General features: G+C 34.2%; 1 protein-coding gene across 1 annotated transcript in view; it reads right to left on the bottom strand.

The window, feature by feature from the left end:
- CD2AP (CD2 associated protein) overlaps positions 1 to 19,539 on the bottom strand; it is a 118,164-nt gene that overhangs the window by 60,412 nt on the left and 38,213 nt on the right. The window contains exons 3-5 of the mRNA XM_003789249.3: positions 15,798 to 15,951; positions 5,619 to 5,719; positions 1,073 to 1,193 (exon numbers count right to left, since the gene is read on the bottom strand). Of these exons, the coding sequence (XP_003789297.1) occupies positions 1,073 to 1,193; positions 5,619 to 5,719; positions 15,798 to 15,951 (376 nt within the window). The remainder of the gene's footprint in view (positions 1 to 1,072; positions 1,194 to 5,618; positions 5,720 to 15,797; positions 15,952 to 19,539) is intronic.

Below are 19,539 nucleotides of genomic sequence, written 5' to 3'. Positions count from 1 at the left end.
AAAAAAAAAAAAAGACACAGAAACAGTAGACATCACAACTCTTTAATCATAAGATCAAACACGAATTAAAAACTTAAAGAATTAATGTACTTCTCTCACTAAAATTTTTAGTAGTCACTTACTATGAAACACTTGGGCATTCACATCAATATGCAGAAACTTTCTGCCTAAAAATTAGAGTTAGGGAAGAAAAAAAAAGGAATTACACTGTACTTCAACCACTGACTTTCCACCCCATCATCACAAATCTCCACATTTAGAATACACTGTTATTGTAAAAGGGTTAAGCAAAGGAGGAAGCACATTTCTAACAGACACAATTCTGCAAGATAAATTCAAGGGCTGAAGAGCAAAAGAAATGTTTTAAGTATTCATAATCATAGAAGTAAAGAACTAAATCAAAATTTAAATTAGATCTCCTGTGCTAGTAACTTCACATGGACTTAAAATTTTGTAGACATTTTAAGGGTTAAAAAGTTCTACTTATCCCTGTATTTACCACTTACAAATTCAGTCTTTTTTCAAAAGACAAAATCCTAAATCCCATAGCTGTTCTTAAAAACAACAAAATTTAAATCTAACTTTGGAGTAATTTATCTAAGTAAAATAAATTTTCAAGTCTCAAAATGACAAACATCACAAAATATTTAAATGACATTTGGCTACACATAATAAACAAAATTTATTGTGTGATAGGAAAAACAACAAAAGTAACTTTATTTTTAATTTCTAAAGTTTATGAAGCATTAGATAGGCCATCTGCAAACTCAGCGGACCAAAAATATATATAAATATATCTTTAGTAGGAAAAAATCAGATACACAAGTAATGTTTTATAATAAGGATATTATATACTACCTAAGATTTGAATCAGTCATCAAGAGGAAAAATATAAAATTATTTAATTAGATATTTAGCTCATTTTGAATCCATGATATCTGCTTTTATACAGATTAAATGAAGCTGACTGAAAGTTTAAACATAAGAACAATGTTTTTTAAAAATATAAAATAAGCACCACATCATATGTAAACTTTATTTAAATCTATTCAAATTTTTTAAAACAGTCTACCTGAATCCTCCTGGGCTTCTTGAGTTTCACCATCATCTGTTACCTCTAACTCTTTGACAAAATTTGAAGGAAACAATCCCAACTTGTTGTTCAGGATTCCACTCCACCAGCCTTCTTCTACCTGAAAGAGTTCACAAATCAGATATCATAAAAATTTCTTTTCATGTAAAATCTTCACCCTATGGGAAAATTAAGCTTAATTAATAAAGCAAAGTTAGCAATGTAAAACATTCCCTTTAACACTTAAGAAAACAAGATAAGGAAAATATATATAGATTAAGTCTAATTGGATTAATAATCATATATGGGATTAAACATTATCAACAGTACTTTACCACATTTACAAGGAGAATTTGCTATCAAACACAATCTATAAAGTAAACAATTTTCATGAAAATATCAGACAACCAAGTAAAATGTTTGAACAGCAAGAAATATAGTTCTGTTTTGGAATGTCACTCAAAGCCTTAGTTTGTAAACATGACATATTTGGAAATTTTTGATTTGAGAAAGTTTGATGATACAACTTACTAAATGGCACAGAAAAATCATTAAACCTCTTACTTCAATAGTTATTATCAACCAAAATATGAAAAACAATTTCTTCCTTTCAAAAATCTAAATATCAGGTTCTATCAAACATCACCCTCCAAACAGAAATATCCTCATGAATCAAATGCTTCAGAAAAATATTTGTACTCACTAATCACAAGGTTATTCAAATTCCATTAAATTATTTAATAAAATATTCAGTAACTATTTGAAAACATATAGCTTCTGCTAAAGATGCTAAAGGATTTTAATGGAAAAAACAACTTTTAATAAACTATTCACTATCAAAATTTACTTAGCAGAAATTTACTTAGCAGCAGTACATGTAATATCACAGCTAGAACAAAGGACTTTTTTCCATTTAAAATATTTTTTAATGTTTTCCGTTTTATCAGAATTGCAAAACAAACTTTTACCATAAGACATTCATCTAACAGGTACTCACGATATATAAGCTATGGTATTAACTATCAGGGAAAGGTTCAAACTTGCATTTGTGAAATCCAGTTCTTGAACAATCTCAAGAAAAAATGCAAACAGCAGATGGTAATACAATTTAAGAAGCATTCTAACAAAAGTATGAATTAAATGCTATAAAATTACAAAGAGCTGAAAGAATCAAAAAATGCTCCCCTAAAAATAAATAACCAAACCAAAAAAAGAAGAAAGCCCACTTGATATTAAAAGCTGAATAATAGTTTTCCAATAAAAAGTACATAAAAATATAGCAACTTAAAACGAAATTATTTTGGCCAAATACAGCAGCTCATGCCTGTGATCCTAACACTCTGAAAGGAGGAGGAGGATCACTTCAGCTCAGGAGTTTAAGATGAGCTTGAGCCTGAGCAAGAACAAGAGCAAGACCCTGTTTCTACTAAAAATAAATAGCTGGGCGTTGTGGCAGGTGCCCGTAGTCCTAGCTATTCGGGAGGCTGAGGCAGGCGGATCTCTTAAACCCAGGAATTCGAGGTTGTTGTTAGCTAGGCTGACACCACAGCACTTTAGCCTGTAGCAACAAAGACTCTATCTCAAAAAAATAAACATATTATTTAATTGATTGATCGAAGGCCAAGAACAGTGACTCATGCCTGCAATTCCAGCACTTTGAGAGGCAGAAACAGAAGGATTACTTGAAGCCAGGAGTTTGAGACCAGCCTGGAAAACATAGTTAAGACTCCATCTCTACAAAAAAATAAAACAAATTAGCTACACATGGTAGTGAGCACCCCCTAGCTACTCGGGAGGCAGAGACAGGGACACTGAGCCCAGGTGAAGCTGCAATAAGCTATGATCACACCACTGTACTTTGAGACAGGGCCTTAAAGCAACACACGGCCTTCTAGATCACTAAGTGTGAACCCTCAACTGAATTCAAACTATAAAGGAAATAATAAATACATAAAGTTTGGATTCAATCAAAAGGCCATACATGTATGTCTCCCCAAGATTCCAAGTTCCCCACCCCTAGAAAGTGGCTAGAATACAAGCTCTTTGAGGAAGGAAGGAAAGGCAGTACGAAGAGTTCAAAATTTTTAGCACACCTTAGGCACCAAACTGATTTAAACCAGGTGTGTGATGGGGCTATGCTGATCAAACTGGAACAGACACAACAAAGGGAACTAAAGATCAGAGAACTATAATCTATACCTAGAACCCCAACTGGTAGCAAGTGAATAGCTAAGGTTATTTAAGGAATTCTTAAGAGGCAAAAAAATACAGTGGTAAAAACTCAAAGAACAGAATGCATAGATTCATATTCATACCCCCCACCCCGGGTGTCAGGCATATGAACACAGGCAAAGATGGCTGTAACACAATCTCCCATCCCACAGATGTTATCTTGACATTCTTCCCAATAAGAAGTAGTGGTCTTTGTCCTCTACCGCTCTAATCTTAGTGGCCTGTAACTCACTTGTAAGCAAAAGAATGTTAATGAAAGTGACAATATTATTCCCAAAGCTAGACTTTAAAAGGCAATGAAGCAAACACCATGTATACAAATGCTTACACTTAACAGCTATAAACTGCCAATAATTGTGACTACCCTGAGATCCCATAAAGCTACTCCAATTGGCAGGTGTAGTCTTCAAAGCTTCTAAGCACTAGATGTGTGAGTTAAAGAGAATTCCTATGATTCTACCAGTCCCCACCTTTGAATCTTTCCAGCTAAGGCCCCTAGACATCATAGAACACAGACAAGTTAAACCCACTGTGCCCTATCTGAAGTCTTGACCCACACAGCCTATAAGTATAATAAACAGTTGTTCTCTGCCAACTAAGTTTGGAATGGCTTAGTTTGTAGCAGTAGTAAGTAGGCCAGCCAATCGCTTTCTGTGATTCAATCTCATAAAGAGGATAAAATGAGGATAAAAATGCCTATCTTGTTAGACTATTTATAACTTTAAAGGAAGTAATAAATGTGGAATACTTAGCACAATGCTTCAGACATAATACAGGCTCAAAAAATGTTAACTATTATTTTATTACAACAGGTGTAAATAAAATAGAATTGCCTTTTGTGTAAATACATTGGATGTTTACTTAAACAAAAATTAATGATAAATTACATTACAAGATGTTAGGACACTAAATCAATCCTTGTTACTATATATATGACAACATACTTTGAAAATGGTGGCAGCGGCCAAATAAAAACTTCTTGTTTAGTGATAAAAGCAGAGATGTGGAAGCTATTTTTAAAATATTTTAAAATCTCATTGTAGGATACTAAAATGTAGAAAAGTATTTTTTATTAATTTTAAATGTGAAAATCCAAACAAGGGAACTGTGTTTGTTTTCTTTTTTTTTTTTTCCAGTTTTTGGCAGGGGCCGGGTTTGAACCTGCCACCTCCGGTATATGGGGCCAGCACCCTACTCCTTTTGAGCCACAGGCACCACCCAGAAAACTGTTTTTATTAAAAAGATTCTGTTTTGTGTTCCTTTACTATAGAAAAGGTAAAACTACTTCTATTTCACTATTCTGTACCTATAGTGAATTCAGAATCAAAGAAAAGGTTCGTTTATGTTCTTAGCTACTTAGATTACATTAATTTTAGCTTTAAAAAGGTGTTTCTATTCCTAAAGGCAGTACACACATGATATAAATATTAAGTACATAGCAAGTATAAAATTTAGTAGTTAAAAAAAACGTAAAGCTGTTATAATTTTAAATTATTTTGAGCCATGAGAGGAATGTGGCTATACAGCTAGTTACACAGTGTACAGCTGCAACTTCTGCTTTGCTCATTACAAATTAAATCTCTTCCTCATTCTTGGCCTGTTAATGATTAACAAAGGCCAAATAGAGCCAGAAGGAAGACCCCTGAAGACCATTAGCTATCTTTATAGAATGTTACAGCAATCTTCCTTAGACTATAGCAAGCTGTAACCAATCAAATCACTATAATGTATGTACTGATCTTACATAAAAAGTGTTGCAACCTCCTTAGCTTCACTATTCTCTGAGTATATAGGTCAGCAGTTTTCAACCTGTGGGTCACAACCCATTTGTAACAATGAAAATACATCCTGCTTATCAGATATTTACGTTATGATTCATAACAGCAGCAAAATTAGTTACGAAGTAGCAATGAAAATAATTTTATGGTTGGGGGTCACCACAACATGAGGCACTGTATTAAAGGGTCACAGCATTAGGAAGGTTGAGAACCAAGGACGTAAGTGAAACCTTAATTCTCCCACTTTGGAATGCTAACCCAAACCCATTCTTTTGGAGTCTCTGTGACTATCCTCAAGGTTTGCATGCAAAGAAACTCTATTCTTGGGTCTATTTTTTGAATTTCATTATTTAAAGTTGACACGAGGATGAGAAAAGAAAATCTATAGCTTAAAGTTTTATTTAAAAACAAAGTAACAAAAAAATGCAAAGTAACAAAAGTTCTCACAAAAAATTCAATATTCTTCAAAAGCATTTTTCTAAACCCCAGAGCATCAATTACAATTGGTGCTTTATTTCTAACACATCTAACTTTACCTCTTCATTAATATCAATAATATCTCCCACTTTCAGCTCCAGTTCATCTTCATTTTGTGGCATGTATTCAAAAAGAACTTTACACTGACGCTTCTTGCTCTCTAAAAGCAATAAAAAATTAGGTTAAGAAAGATTATTTTAAAAAGCATCTTAGTTTATAGAACTTAAGGTATTAAATAAAAACAAAGCACACGAATATTCTAAACAGCTAACCACAATTAAGTCTGGCTGACTTCTGACCTCCCTTCACACTATAAGGTATTCACCCACAAACAAATTCAATACAAATAAGGTATAAGGCTTCAGGCAATGGAATATATTAGTATATCTGATCCCACCAATTAAACAAAAGCAAAGTATACACTGCCAATTTGAGACTAGAAAAATACATAAAGAAGAACACTTTGGGCACAAAAAGTTTACCACAGACAAATCCTCCAGGGTAGTGATTTTCAGAATAGCTCCTAATCAAAGTCCAGAAATACTATGTAAAATGCACTACTTTCAAGGTTGCCATAAAGAGGCAAAATGTATATATTTAAATGTATCATCTTGAATGATTCTTATTTTCAGACAAAAATCAAACTCATAGGCTCGGCGCCCACAGCTCACTGAGTAGGGCACCAGACACATACACCAAGGCTGGTGGGTTCGAGCCCAGCCTGGGCCTGCTAATGGACAGACAACTGCATCCAAAAATAGCCCGGTGTTGTGGCGGGCGCCTATAGTCCCAGCTACTCAGGAGGCTGAGGCAAGAAAATTGTTTAAGCCCAGGAGTTTGGGATTGCTATGAGCTGTTGACACCACAGCACTCTACCAAAGGCAATATAGTGAGACTCTCAGGAAAAAAAAAATCAAACTCATATTGGTAAACATAAAAGTAATTCTACTTTAGTTTTTCAAACAAGCTTTATTTACTCAGAAATGATGACTTATAAGCATCCAGGCTTGCATTCTCAACTTCTTTACAAGCTCTAAGAATTAACTCAGACTTGCGCCCATCTTTAAAAGTGAATCATGAAGCAGCTGTGGATAGCTGATTAAAGGATTACTTCTTGCTACTAAGTGTGTTTCTCAGATTCACAGCAAAAGTATCACCTGGTAGCTTGTTAGAAATGCGGTATCTCAGGTAGGACTACCCTAGACCTACTTATTTCGGACTAAAAAACAAATCCCCTCAAAATTCATGTATTAAAACAATCACCAATATGTATTTCACGGTAGGGACTTTGGGGAGACAAATAAGGTCAAAGGAGGTCATAATGGTAGGGCCCTAATCAGAAAGGTCTAATGTCCTTATAAAAAAAAAGTCAGAACTACTATCATAAAAGAAGAAGAGACCATTAGCCCACCACTGCCCTCCCGGACCCTCCAGCCAAAAGGAAGGAACATGTGAGGGAGAGTTCTCATGACTTAATCACTTCCCAAAAAGGATTCACCTCTTAATACTACCACAGTGGGGATTAAGTTTCAACATCAATTTTGGAAAGAGCCATCATTAAAGCCATGGCAGTGGCCATTAAATAATTTTGATGAATAAACAAATGTGTAGGACTAACTATATAATAGCATCAGTGCCAAACAATATCATCCCAAGAACGTCTATCCTCTACCAAGAGCCTACCACCAACAATCCTGACAAGATTTGTCTTAATAATTTAAATACACACTTAAAGAACCAATAGAACTTGAAAAAGAAACATGCACATTAAGCAATTAAGAAAACTTGAATACATACTGAAGTAGTAAAATATTTAGTACGATCTATAAATATTCCAAAATTTATTAGGAAGGACAGGTTTGAACTGCAGCAGGTGTAGAAGGCTCAAAGAAGAAATAATAACAGAATTATGCAATGAAAGCTGCATAAGATGCAAGAAGGCAGGATACCAGCAAAAACAGATTTGGGGTAATAGAAGGATACTAAGGAGATTGGCCAGCAAAGGAGAATCCTAAGAAGTAATCTAGACAGACTAATTTCACTACATCTAATCATGATCATAAACACCTCCAAATAAACTTTTTATAAAGAAAGACATCATGCTAGGCAGTAGTATTATACTGAATTGGAAACAGGTTCAAGTGTAGTTCTTATTATTTCACCTAATTTTTTTAGGAATCAAGTTCCTGAGTGATAAAAATAAAAAAGTTGAATCAAATGTAGATAACCACTACATTTACTTTAGCCCTGGCATTCTGTGGATCTATTTACTTGTTTATTGAGACAAAATAAATCAAACTAAACTCCTAAAACCAAACAAAAAAAATTACATGCAACATACAGCATGGAGGTATATAACAGACATGACAATCAAGTAGATAGAAAAATTAAGATTATCCAGATAAGAAACAGTTGTACCTCTAAGTCTTTTTAGGCTTCTTAAAGGAATAATTTGTGTCTGGTTTATTTTAAAATACAATCAAAGTAAATATTAACCATAATTTTTTAACTAACCTAGAGTTTACAGTAAATTTTTCAAATATCACCCTTCCTCAGGTCTTAAGTTTTTATGCTAATAGTGTAAAGGATAATAGTTTCATGCATACTGCAGGAAAACTTTTCATCTCTTTTATTATAATCAAGTCCCTACATACTTTTGCAGGCTGTTGCCATAACCTTGAGAAAATATGTTCACCTATATGTTCTTTGTAGTTAGAGCTTCCTAGGCAAGGAGAAAATGATACATATTATTGAAAAGAAAAATGTATTTTGCTCAGTGGGTGCTCTTGAAAGAAGGAAATCTTTTATCTCTAATAATTTTAGACCTTTAAAACAATGGGATTTGCTTCATTTTCAAGAGTTATCACTATGTTTTAAAACAGGAGTAATATTCATTAGCCCCTACCCCAGGCACATCAATTAAGTTTGAGTAGCCTACATATATACATTTATACTTATATATCTACTTATATACACATAAATAAGTACATTTTTCAACATAAGTATATATGTACATATATAAGTACATTATTCTTTTCAATATAAGTATATAAGTACATTTTTCATAAGTATATATGTACATATATAAGTACATTTTTCTTTTCAATATAAGTATAAATGTATATATGTAGGCCACTCAAACTTAATTGATATGTCTGGGGTAGGAGCTAATGAATAATACTCCTGTTTTAAAACATATTGATAACTCTTGAAAATGAAGCAAATCCCATTGTTTTAAAGGTCTAAAATACATATATACTAATATAATTGAGTTTGAGTAGCCACACGTAGGCAACTCAAACTTAAATATATAGTTGTTGTTGTTTGGGGTTTTTTGGTTTTGAGACAGAGTCTCACTATGTCACCCTCAGTGGAGTGACATGTCATCACAGCTCATAGCAACTTCAAACTCTTGGGCTCAAGTGATCCCCTTGCCTTAGTGTAGCAAGCAGCTGGGACTACAGGCACCCACCACAATGCCCAGCTATTTTTAGAGACAGGGTCTCACTCTTGCTCAGGCTGGTGTCAAACTCAATGAGCTTAGGCAATCCACCCACCTCAGCCTCCCAGAGTGATAGGACTAAAACAGGCGTGAGCCACGGCACCTGGCCTAGCCAAAAAGTTTATTTTTCCTTTTTACACTAAGCATGGTTTTTTCAAAGTAGTCTGCAAATTATTTGCAAAGGAATTTTTCATTTTTTCCAAAGAAAGAGTAACATTGACTCAAAAACATCAAAACAGCTATTAGAGAATGTGGGTCACTTATTTTTTAAAAAGAACAAAGTTCATATTTAAATAGGGTTTATTCATAAGCTAAGGTGACTGCCTATGCCAAATTCATCTTTAATTCGCAGAACAATTAAGGGGAATTTCAAGATTTTTTTACAATTCAGATTACACACACATCTACCTGAAAATAGTGGTTGTTAAATGTTCATTTCTACAATGTATCAGAACACATGCTAAGTACAAAAAAATAGAACAAAGTTGTCAACAAAAGGATGCATGAAATTAAGTCCATTTTAAAAAAAACTATAACTAGTATTTTCTTATTACAAACTCTATATACTTTTTCAGATCTACAAAGAAATTAGTGGTTAAAAAGAAGTATATTTTAAAAATCATTATTATATAAGTAAAGCTATTAACAAGGAAGAGGATACAAAGGTACAAGAATGGGACACATTTCACGTGTTTTGTGTACCTTCGTAAACATCTCTCCACACACAAAAAATTACTATCTCATTACCAATGAAAAAAGAGGAATTCAAAAGTTAAATAATCCATCTAATATCACAGAGCTAAAATGAAGCAAATAAAAAATTATATCCACTCCTAGTATATTATACTCACTTTTAAGCTTTTTATCTTTCCACCATAGCATGCTACTCCTTTACAGATTACAAACTGCTTTTAACATAGCTCTTGAAGTCGTTACACTGGATTCTTATTCCCGCAAAATACCATGTACTTGCTTATTTCCATGGGTCTGCCAAAGATTGCTATCCAACCTAGAAGGCTATACTCCCCAATTTTCATGTGAATTATAGATGTCCTACCTAAAGAAAAGCTTAACTACAGCTTTCCTGACAACTCCAGTATAGAACTGCCCCTTCATCTAAATCATCACCACCCATTATGTCTCTAACATAGTTCTGAACAGTATTAAATATAATAATAATTTCAAGCATTTATCAAGCACTTATAATTACTTAGCACATTAATCCTCTAACACGCTCTGAGATAATTATTACTATCATCCCCATTTTGTAGCAACTTAATATTCACCTTCGCTGAACTATGAGTTGTGAATCATGATCTGTACCTAGCATCATGTGGCAAACTTAACTGCCTACATCAATACTGTTTCCCATGATCATGATCATAGTACCCACAGACATTAAAGCATAGGACACAAAGGTGTCCAAGAATGTCAGGAAACCTTTTAAGAGTTTTGTATTTTTCTCTTTTTTTTGAGACTGTCTCACTACATCACCCTTGGTAGAGTGCTGTGGCATCACAGCTCACAAAACCTCAAACTCTTGGGGCTTAAGTGATTTTCTTGTCTCAGCCTCTCAAGTAGCTGGGACTAGGTCTCACAATACCTGGCTATTTTTTTGCTGTTGTTGTTGCAGTTGTCATTGTTGATTAGTTGGCCCATGAAGGGTTTTGAACCCACCAACCTGGGTGTGTGTGGCTGTTGCTGTAACCACTGTGCTACAGGTGCTAAGCCTGGAGTTTTATTTTTTAAAAACAAAATAGTGTAAAATTTCACACATAATAAGATGTGACCTTGCCATGTTCTTTCTCTACTAGAAAGGAAAATTCTTAATTTTCAAATGTAGAACTCATCAAGAATGGTTAAGTTTGTCATGTCTGAAAAATAAATCTAAGTATTTAGATCAAGCAAAGCTCTTAAATTGTGGAACCACTTCTCACTGAAGATTGTTTTTAGTCTTTCCATCTAATCCTAAAATAAGACCATTTCCTACTCAAAAGATGGGAGGCAGAATGCTAACGCTTCAGAGATAGTAGCAAAAGGATTTCTGATATACTTCTGGATTCCATTCGGTTCTACTGAAGGATTTAAATTTATTTAACTAGTCAAAAATTTTTATCAATTTTTCACCAATTAGCAAATAAAATCACCAAATATTAGGAAATACAGTGATTCAGCTATCTGCTATATAGTTGAATCTCCAAATACTGTTTTTTCATCCTCAGCAGTAAAAATACCATAATCCTGAGGCCATTAAATGAAGCTATTCAAGACATTAACTATACTGCTGATATAGCACTAGATTAAGACACTTAAAATCTTGGAAAATCTTATTATCACCATAATGAAAGTGACCAAAGAGAGTCTCATATGCATACAACATAGTTTCAAATGATTCAATTTTTTAAAAGTTATTTATAAGTACACATAAAGATAAAACCAATGTGTCAAAATGTTAACAGCAAACTTAGGTAAAGGATATACACCATGTTCATTGCACAATTATTCCTTTAACTTTTCTGGAAATTTAAAATTTTTCTTTCTCTTTTTCTTTTTAAAAGACAGGAGTTCACTTTGTCACCCTTGGTAGAGTGCTGTTGCATCACAGCTCACAGCAACCTCCAGTTTTGGGGCTCAGGCAATCCCCTCCCCGATTTAAAATTTTTCAAAATAAAATACAAAGTTTGAACAACCTAGCCCATTCATTTGATAGGCTGTACCAGGTAGAAGTCATTTGAATAGTCTTTTTCCATTTAGGAAAAAGAATATTTCAAGGCCGAAGAGCAGAACCTGAACTACTAAGATCATTTTTTAAAAAAGGTATGCTGTAAAGATACATAGTTGTTGGCCATAATTTGATAGTATTCAGAATTTCACTATTTTCTTCAGCACCATGTCAAAATCAGAAGGCATATTATTTGCTACCAAATTTCGGGTGGAATGAAAACTGTGTAGATTGGCATTCTGCCAACTAATTTTTTATGTGCAACATCATTCCTTTCAGTACACATATGTGTGATCTAGCGTACCAATCTGAATGTATATTTTACATTCAAAATAATTACGAACACGGCTCAGAACCCATAGCGCAGTGGTTACAGCGCCGGCTACATATACCGAGAGTGGCAGGTTCAAACCCAGTGTGGGCCTGCTAAACAACTGCAACCAAAAAATAGTCAGGTGTTGTGGCGGGCACCTGTAGTACCAGCTACTTGGGAGGCTGAGGCAAGAGAATCACTTAAGCCCAAGAGTTTCAGGTTGCTGTGAGCTGTGACGCCATGGCACTCTACCCAGGATGACAGCTTGAGACTCTGTCTCAAAATAAATAAATAAATAATTATGAACTCAATGAAAAAAATCATTTTTCTGCAACCTGAGTTTCCACTAGTAAGGAAAACAAAGTTAGTTTCACACATACCAAGAGTGGAGTCCATCTGGCATCAATTCTTCCAAATATAAAGTGAAATATCACTAATGTTCTGAATGTTATTGAGAGATGTAATGCTGACAAATGTGAATTCTTTACTCACAAAGCCCAATACCATTATCATTGTGGCTAGGTGAGTGTCAGAAGTAAGGTGACTTATACCAGCTTTTGCCTTGAAAAATGTAAATTTGTTTTCTTCTCTGACTTCAGCAACTTATAGTAATCAACTCCTCCTGGATACTATTCTGTACTTACTTTAGAAAGTATTTGTTTTACCATTATGCTCAATAATATGTAATAGCTAAAGTTTCAATATTTTCATGACGATACACTGAGGACTTAAGAAAAGCAACTCACTAGTCCAATTTATTTTCAGATAGTCAACATCACACGACTATCTGAACCTCTGCTTTTTAGTCTGCTTTGACAAAATCGACATATATGCAGATTTAGTTTGCCTTGGCACACAAAAATTTAAATTAACATACCCAATGCAGTGTTTATACTGTCAACCTTTACAATGATGGGGTTTCTTTTTAATATTAATAATACTGGTAGTTGTATCCACTACTTTAACAATACAATGAACCAGTCTAAGTAACTAATAGTTAACTTTAAAAATGAGATTTACTAAGCCTATAATACATAAATGACAGAAAAACAGGAAAGCAAAAATAACCTGCTTCCTGTTTTAAATGTTAGCTGATAACAAATGACGGATTTAGTCATTTAGTCATTACATGTAGCACAAGTAACTTAAAAACTTATGAGGATCCTTAAAGGAAAAAAACCTAAGCCTCCTGGTGCTAACTATAACGGTCTTTTGTTCTTATAAGAAAAAGAAGTATGCTTAGAGTTCTTGGGAAAGGTAAAATTTACTGTGCTCTTTCCTATTAGAAGATAAAATGAATAAAATATTCAGAACCTTGAACTTCTTTATCTAGTCTCTACTTAAGTTATCCCTTTATAATTCCACAAAGCAAAAGAAAGTTGTAAATAGGACAGAAGTCACATATAATCCTTCCATGGGTATAAAACTTATCCCTAAACACAGAAATTATATATATAATATGTATATATATAAAGATTCAGCTACACAACGCAGACATCTATAATTTTGTCCCACAATCTCTAAGCAAACAGTGTGAGAGTTCAAGATCATGAGAACAGGCTCGGCGCCTGTGGCTCAAGCGGCTAAGGCGCCAGCCACGTACACCTAAGGTGGCAGGTTCGAATCCCCAGCCCGGGCCCGCCAAACAACAATGATGGCTGCAACCAAAAAATGGCCAGGTGTTGTGGCGGGTGCCTGTAGTCCCAGCTACTTGGGAGGCTGAGGCAGGAGACTCGCTTGAGCCCAGGAGTTGGAGGTTGCTGTGAGCGTGATGCCATGGCACTCTACCCAGGGGGATAGCTTGAGGCTCAGTCTCAAAAAAAAAAAAAAAGAAAAGATCATGAGAACAGCTGTTAACTATCCACCTTCAGGCAGTTAGGCTGAAGGCAGTATAGATGATATGTAAAGATTGTTTGGACATTGCATTTTTCTGAAAAACAAAGAACAAATGAAAACTTTTAATTGATCTCAATGTCATGAAATGTTTCATTTTTACGAAAATATGTTTTCAGTTTATGAAAATAATCAAAGGAGATATAACCCTACACGTACAGTTTTTCCCAAACTTGACATACCAAGTAAGAGCTAGAGATATAAGAGGATTCTACAAAAATGACGAATAGCCTTATATTTTAAAATTTGGGAAATACATGTAAACAAAATTTCTTTACTGTAGAGTACTTGGTACCATGGGAATTTACAGACCAGAATTTGAAAATCACTAATCCAAGGTAAATAGAGTAAAATAGTCATTTACTACTTATTAAATAAAATCAATCACAGTAAGTATTCAATTTCCCAACAGAATTCAGGTTTTACTATGTTAAACACCTGATATCTGCCCCATAAAAAAGTACTTCTTTGTACATGTAAAGTATTTTATACCTTAATAATAGATTTTTCCCCATATTCTAAATTGAGAACAATATTATTTGTCCGTTTTGCCACTTTCTCACCAGCAGCAAAATACAACTCACGAGAATTTAAAATATCTTTCTGAAGCCAAGGGTAGTGGCTCACTCCTATAATCCTAGCACTCTGATAGGCCGAGGAGTATGGATTGCTTGAGATCCCGAGTTCAAGACCAGCCTAAGCAAGAGTGATCCTATCTCTCCTAAAAATAGGAAAAAACTAGCTGGGTGTCAAGGCAGGTACCTGTAGGCTCAGCTATTCGGGAGGTGAGGTGAGAGGATGGCTTGAGCCCATCTTCTCTGAGTTTGAGAGTGCTGTGAGCTATGATATCATAGCACTCTACCCAGATCAACAGAGTGAGACTCTCTCACAAAAAAAAAAAAAGAAAGAAATATTTTGAAATTGTAAGACCAACTCAAACCCATACCTTATTTTAAATATAATGCTCTCTCTCTTTGCCAAGTTGTTCTCCTATCATAATTTACTCAGAACCAAATCCTTAAAGGACACTCTCTCGGGCCAACCATCTTCTAATCAGAAGGTTTATGTTTAGATATCTAGCAATTAAAGAAAAGTCATTATCAAAATTCTTGTATCCATACTGCTAAGAATCAGTAGACAGTTCAGCATCCTATTAAATAAAGAATATTCAAACTCAGTTAAAATAAAGTTTAATCAGCCAGGTGCAGTGGCTCATGCCTGTAATACTATCACTCTGGAAGGCCAACTGAGAAGACTGCTTGAGTTCAAGAGTTTAACACCATCTTGAGGAAGAGTGAGAGGATGTCTCTACTAAAAGAATAGAAAAATTAGCCCAGCATTGTAGCAGAAACCTGTAGTCCAAGCGACTTGCAAAGTTGAGGCAAGAGGACCGTTTAAGCCCAGAAGCTTGAGGGTGCTGTGAACTATGATGCTATGGCATTCTAGCCTGGATGAACAGAGTGAGACTTTGTCTCAAAATAAACAAACCAACAAACAAATAAATAAAATTAAAGTTTAATCATTCAATAGAGTTTGTAAGATGATTAAGAAAACAATGCCTCATGTTTTAATTTATAATTCCTATAGATAGCTGTCAGCTATTATCAGTATGAATTATTAGTATGCTATTAACTGCATATGACTAAATATTAAGATTGACTATATAGGCCAGTATTAGTCATGAGAATAAGCAGGAACTTACTGCCTTCTGCTATAAAAGGCAGAACTAAGTCTTCTTAATTTACGGACAGTTATAAAATATTATTCTATTTTCATGTAACTAAGCAGGAAAAGAATTATTTACATACTCTTCTTAATGTTTTTGGTTTGTGGATGTGGCTGAATTCCTCCAGCTGGAAGTCCATAGGTGCTTATTCGTTGTACAAGACTTGCTACATTCCCATGCCTTTCCCGTTTGATCGGCAAATTGTCATCCTTGGATTCTGTCTCTCTTTTAATTTCCTACAAAAGAAGGAAATCAAAATAGGCAAGTTATATTTTATCTAAATCAAATTCTCAACGGTAAAATATCAAAAGATAGCTACATCAATTACTGTAAAAATCATTCAGTAGTTGTGAATCTTTTGCTCTGCCCAAACATATCTAAAGAATGGAACATATTTTGGTAACAGTGACTCACTATGAGTTTAAGTCTTACCAGAACTGGAGCTGGAGGTAAAGAAAGGGAGGCTGTACCACTCACCCAACATACAATGAAATACTGAGATATGCAGACCAACAATAAGACAATAAATCTAAGTAAGAGGTGAGCAAACTTTTTCTATAAAGTGCCAGACTGAAAATAGTATAAACATTTTAGAATTTGCAGGCCATATGCTCTCCATTACAACAGCCAACTCTACTAAGTACAGTGTAAACGTAGTTGGATGTCTAGGTGATTAAATATAGCTATGTTTCAATAATACTTTATTTATGGGCTCTAAAATTTTAATTTCACTGATTTTTACATATCATGAAATATTACTGCTGATTTTTTTTCTAACCACTTATAAAATTCATAACTAGCATTCTTAGCTCATGGACCTTACAAAAACAGGTAGTATTTAGACTTGTTTTGTGGGCTATAGTTTAATGGCTCTTGTTCTAGGTCACAGGTACAACAGAAGATATGTGAACCAGCAGGGGAAAAAAGTGTAAAATTTTACTGGAAGACATTTTTTAAAACTCCACATATCAAAACAAGGCTATGCCATGCTCAGTAACTGAAAACACAATGTCACAAACATATTGATTCTCCCTAAGAAAACATTTAAATAATAGAACGCAATAAGTATACTAAAGATTTGGAGTAGCAATTTAGTAAGATGTTTCTAAATTTATATAGAAGAACAAAAAACCAGGAATAAACAAAATACTTCAAGAAAAAGTTCATGACTGCATTAATGTACACAGCTGTGATTTAATTCAAAAAAAAAAAAAGAAAAGAAAAAAACTGGAGGGACTTTTTTTAAAACCAAAACAGAAAACAATAATGAGATAATAAATTAGTTTGGTACTGTCATAAAAACAAACACACTGATAATCAAAACCTAAAGTTATAGGCAGTCCAGAAAAGGTGAGGAATGATGGAATCTTAAAATACATAGCGCATAAAAATACATGTACCATATTGATGAGGCAGGGACTAAAATAGGATTCCTGGCCAGGCATGGTGGCTCATGCCTGTGATCCTAGCACTCTGGGAGGCTCAGGAGGATGGATTATCAAAGCTCAGGATTTCAAGACCAACCTAAGCAAGAGCAAGATTCTATCTCTTAAAAATAGCAAAATTAACTGGTGTTGTGGGGAAGTCTACAGTCCCAGCTATTTGAGAGTCTGAGGCAAGAGGATCCTGTGCGCCCAGGAGTTTGAGGTTGCTGTGAGCTATGACACCCTACCCAGAGCAACACAGTGAGAGTCCGTCTAAAAAAAAAAAAGAAAGAAAAAAAAGAGTGAAGTTCTCATAGCATATTTCTGATCACAAAAACATCACCAGACTTCTAAACAAAAATCAAAACATTTGCTAATATTAAACACTGAAGTAAATGAGATATGTATATATTTAAAAAAGTTTAATAAAAACAAGTAAATTTATCCACTTATTCCAGTTCAGGGTTACAGGTAGCCCGGGCCTATCCCAGAAGCACAGAGTGCCAGGCAGAAACCAGCCCTGAAGAAGATGCCATCTCATCACAGGGTACACTCACACTGTCACACTCAGACTGGAACAATTTAGACATGCCACTTCACCTCACATGCACATACTGGGAATGTGGGAAGAAACTGGAGTACCCAGAGAAAATCTACGCAGACATGAAAATATGGAAACTCCACACATACAATAGCCCCAGCTAGGAACCGATTTTTTTTTCCCCATCATTATAATAAAACAACATTGAATGAGAAGAAATTATTCAAAGACCTCCTATATATTATCAAGATGAATGGAAAGGTGAAAAAGATCATTCCACATAGTATAAAAGAATAAGTAGGAGGAGGACAGAACTAGAGGCAAGTACACCAGGTGATAGCTGAATGTGTCTGGAGTTATAATAGTTACAGGGGAGAAATTCAGAAAGCTTCAACAAAAATGTAAGAGGTAGAATCTTGATAATTCATCAGATAAACTAAGAAGAACAGAGTCGGAAACGACGCCCAAGTTCCTGACTTCAACTATTCAAACGATGTTAACCTTAATAAAGAATGGTAATATATCAAGAGAATAAGAAGACAAGCCACAGACGGGTAGGAAATATTTGCAAAAGCCATATCTGAAGACATCTGATAAAGAACCATTATTCAAAATATACAAAGATATTTTAAAAGTCAACAATTAAAAAAAAACAGCCAATAAACAACAGTGAAAACAAATTTTTGGACAAAAGATCTAAAAAAAAAAAAAATCCCATGTGATTTCTCTCACAGTCCCTGTTCAACACAAAAAAATAGAGCAGACAAGCTTTGCTTTCACCATCTAGAGACTTAATCACCAAACTTTTGGTATTTTTATGACTAAAATTTCAACAGGTACATCACTAAAATGTAAGCTCCAAGACGAAAAGAATTTTGTTTTATTGTATTTTCACTGCCTACAACACTAACACCTAAAAGGCACTAAAATATTTAATAAATAATATTCATAACTAGTAAAAATAGCATAACCCTCTAATCTAAAAATAGACCCAACCAAATATAGAAATTCTATATATAGTAAGGGAACTATTTGAAATCGGTTTAATGAGTTCTTCATTAAATGATATTGGGACAACTAATAAAACATACAGAAAAAAATAAACTGACTATATTGTACCAAAGTAAATTCTACCTAATCAAAAAATAATCTGGATTATAAAAAATAAATAAGAGATTAAGAGAAAATGTGGATGAGCATTTCTTTATAACTTATAAGTAAAATGACTGATGTCACGACTTCCAACTAAGATACAGAGCCAAGACAATACTCAAACTGACTACAGATGAAATATCCACACTACAAAAGTCACCATTAAAAAAGAAGCTGAAGAAAGAGATCACAACATAATCAAAAGCATCAAAGGATTTATTATTTCAAAAACTTCTGCATGCCATTAAGAAAAATGTCAATTTTTTTAAATGATCAATGAACAGATAATCCACAAAAGAAAAATAAACATGGAACACACGAAGACTGAGAACCTAATAAAAACATCACTGTTTTTAGAAGATTTACCTGGTACATCTAAAAACTTTTTAAATATCTGACAATCCTGCCAAGAGGAAATACAGGAAATTTATCAAAAATTTGAATGCATGTGGTCTCTGATTAACAAATCTCCTTCTAGAGATATGTCCAATGGAAATAAACGGACAGCTACCCAAAGACGCATATGTTTGTGTCCACTTGAGTGCTTGTGATAGCACATCATTGTAACTGTAAACTAAAGCTTAATTAGCCATAATTTGGGAACTATTTAAATAACCTCTAGTATATCCACTTGATAAAATACTATACAGTCGGCTTGGCGCCTGTGGCTCAAGCGGCTAGGGCGCCAGCCAAGTACACCTAAGGTG

This window comes from Otolemur garnettii, unplaced genomic scaffold (assembly GCF_000181295.1).
Source record: "Otolemur garnettii isolate 467f Iridium unplaced genomic scaffold, OtoGar3 scaffold00031, whole genome shotgun sequence".
Classification (NCBI taxonomy): Eukaryota; Metazoa; Chordata; class Mammalia; order Primates; family Galagidae; genus Otolemur; species Otolemur garnettii.
The sequence above is the reverse complement of the archived record's forward strand: the minus strand, read 5'-3'. Positions and strand labels throughout refer to the sequence as shown.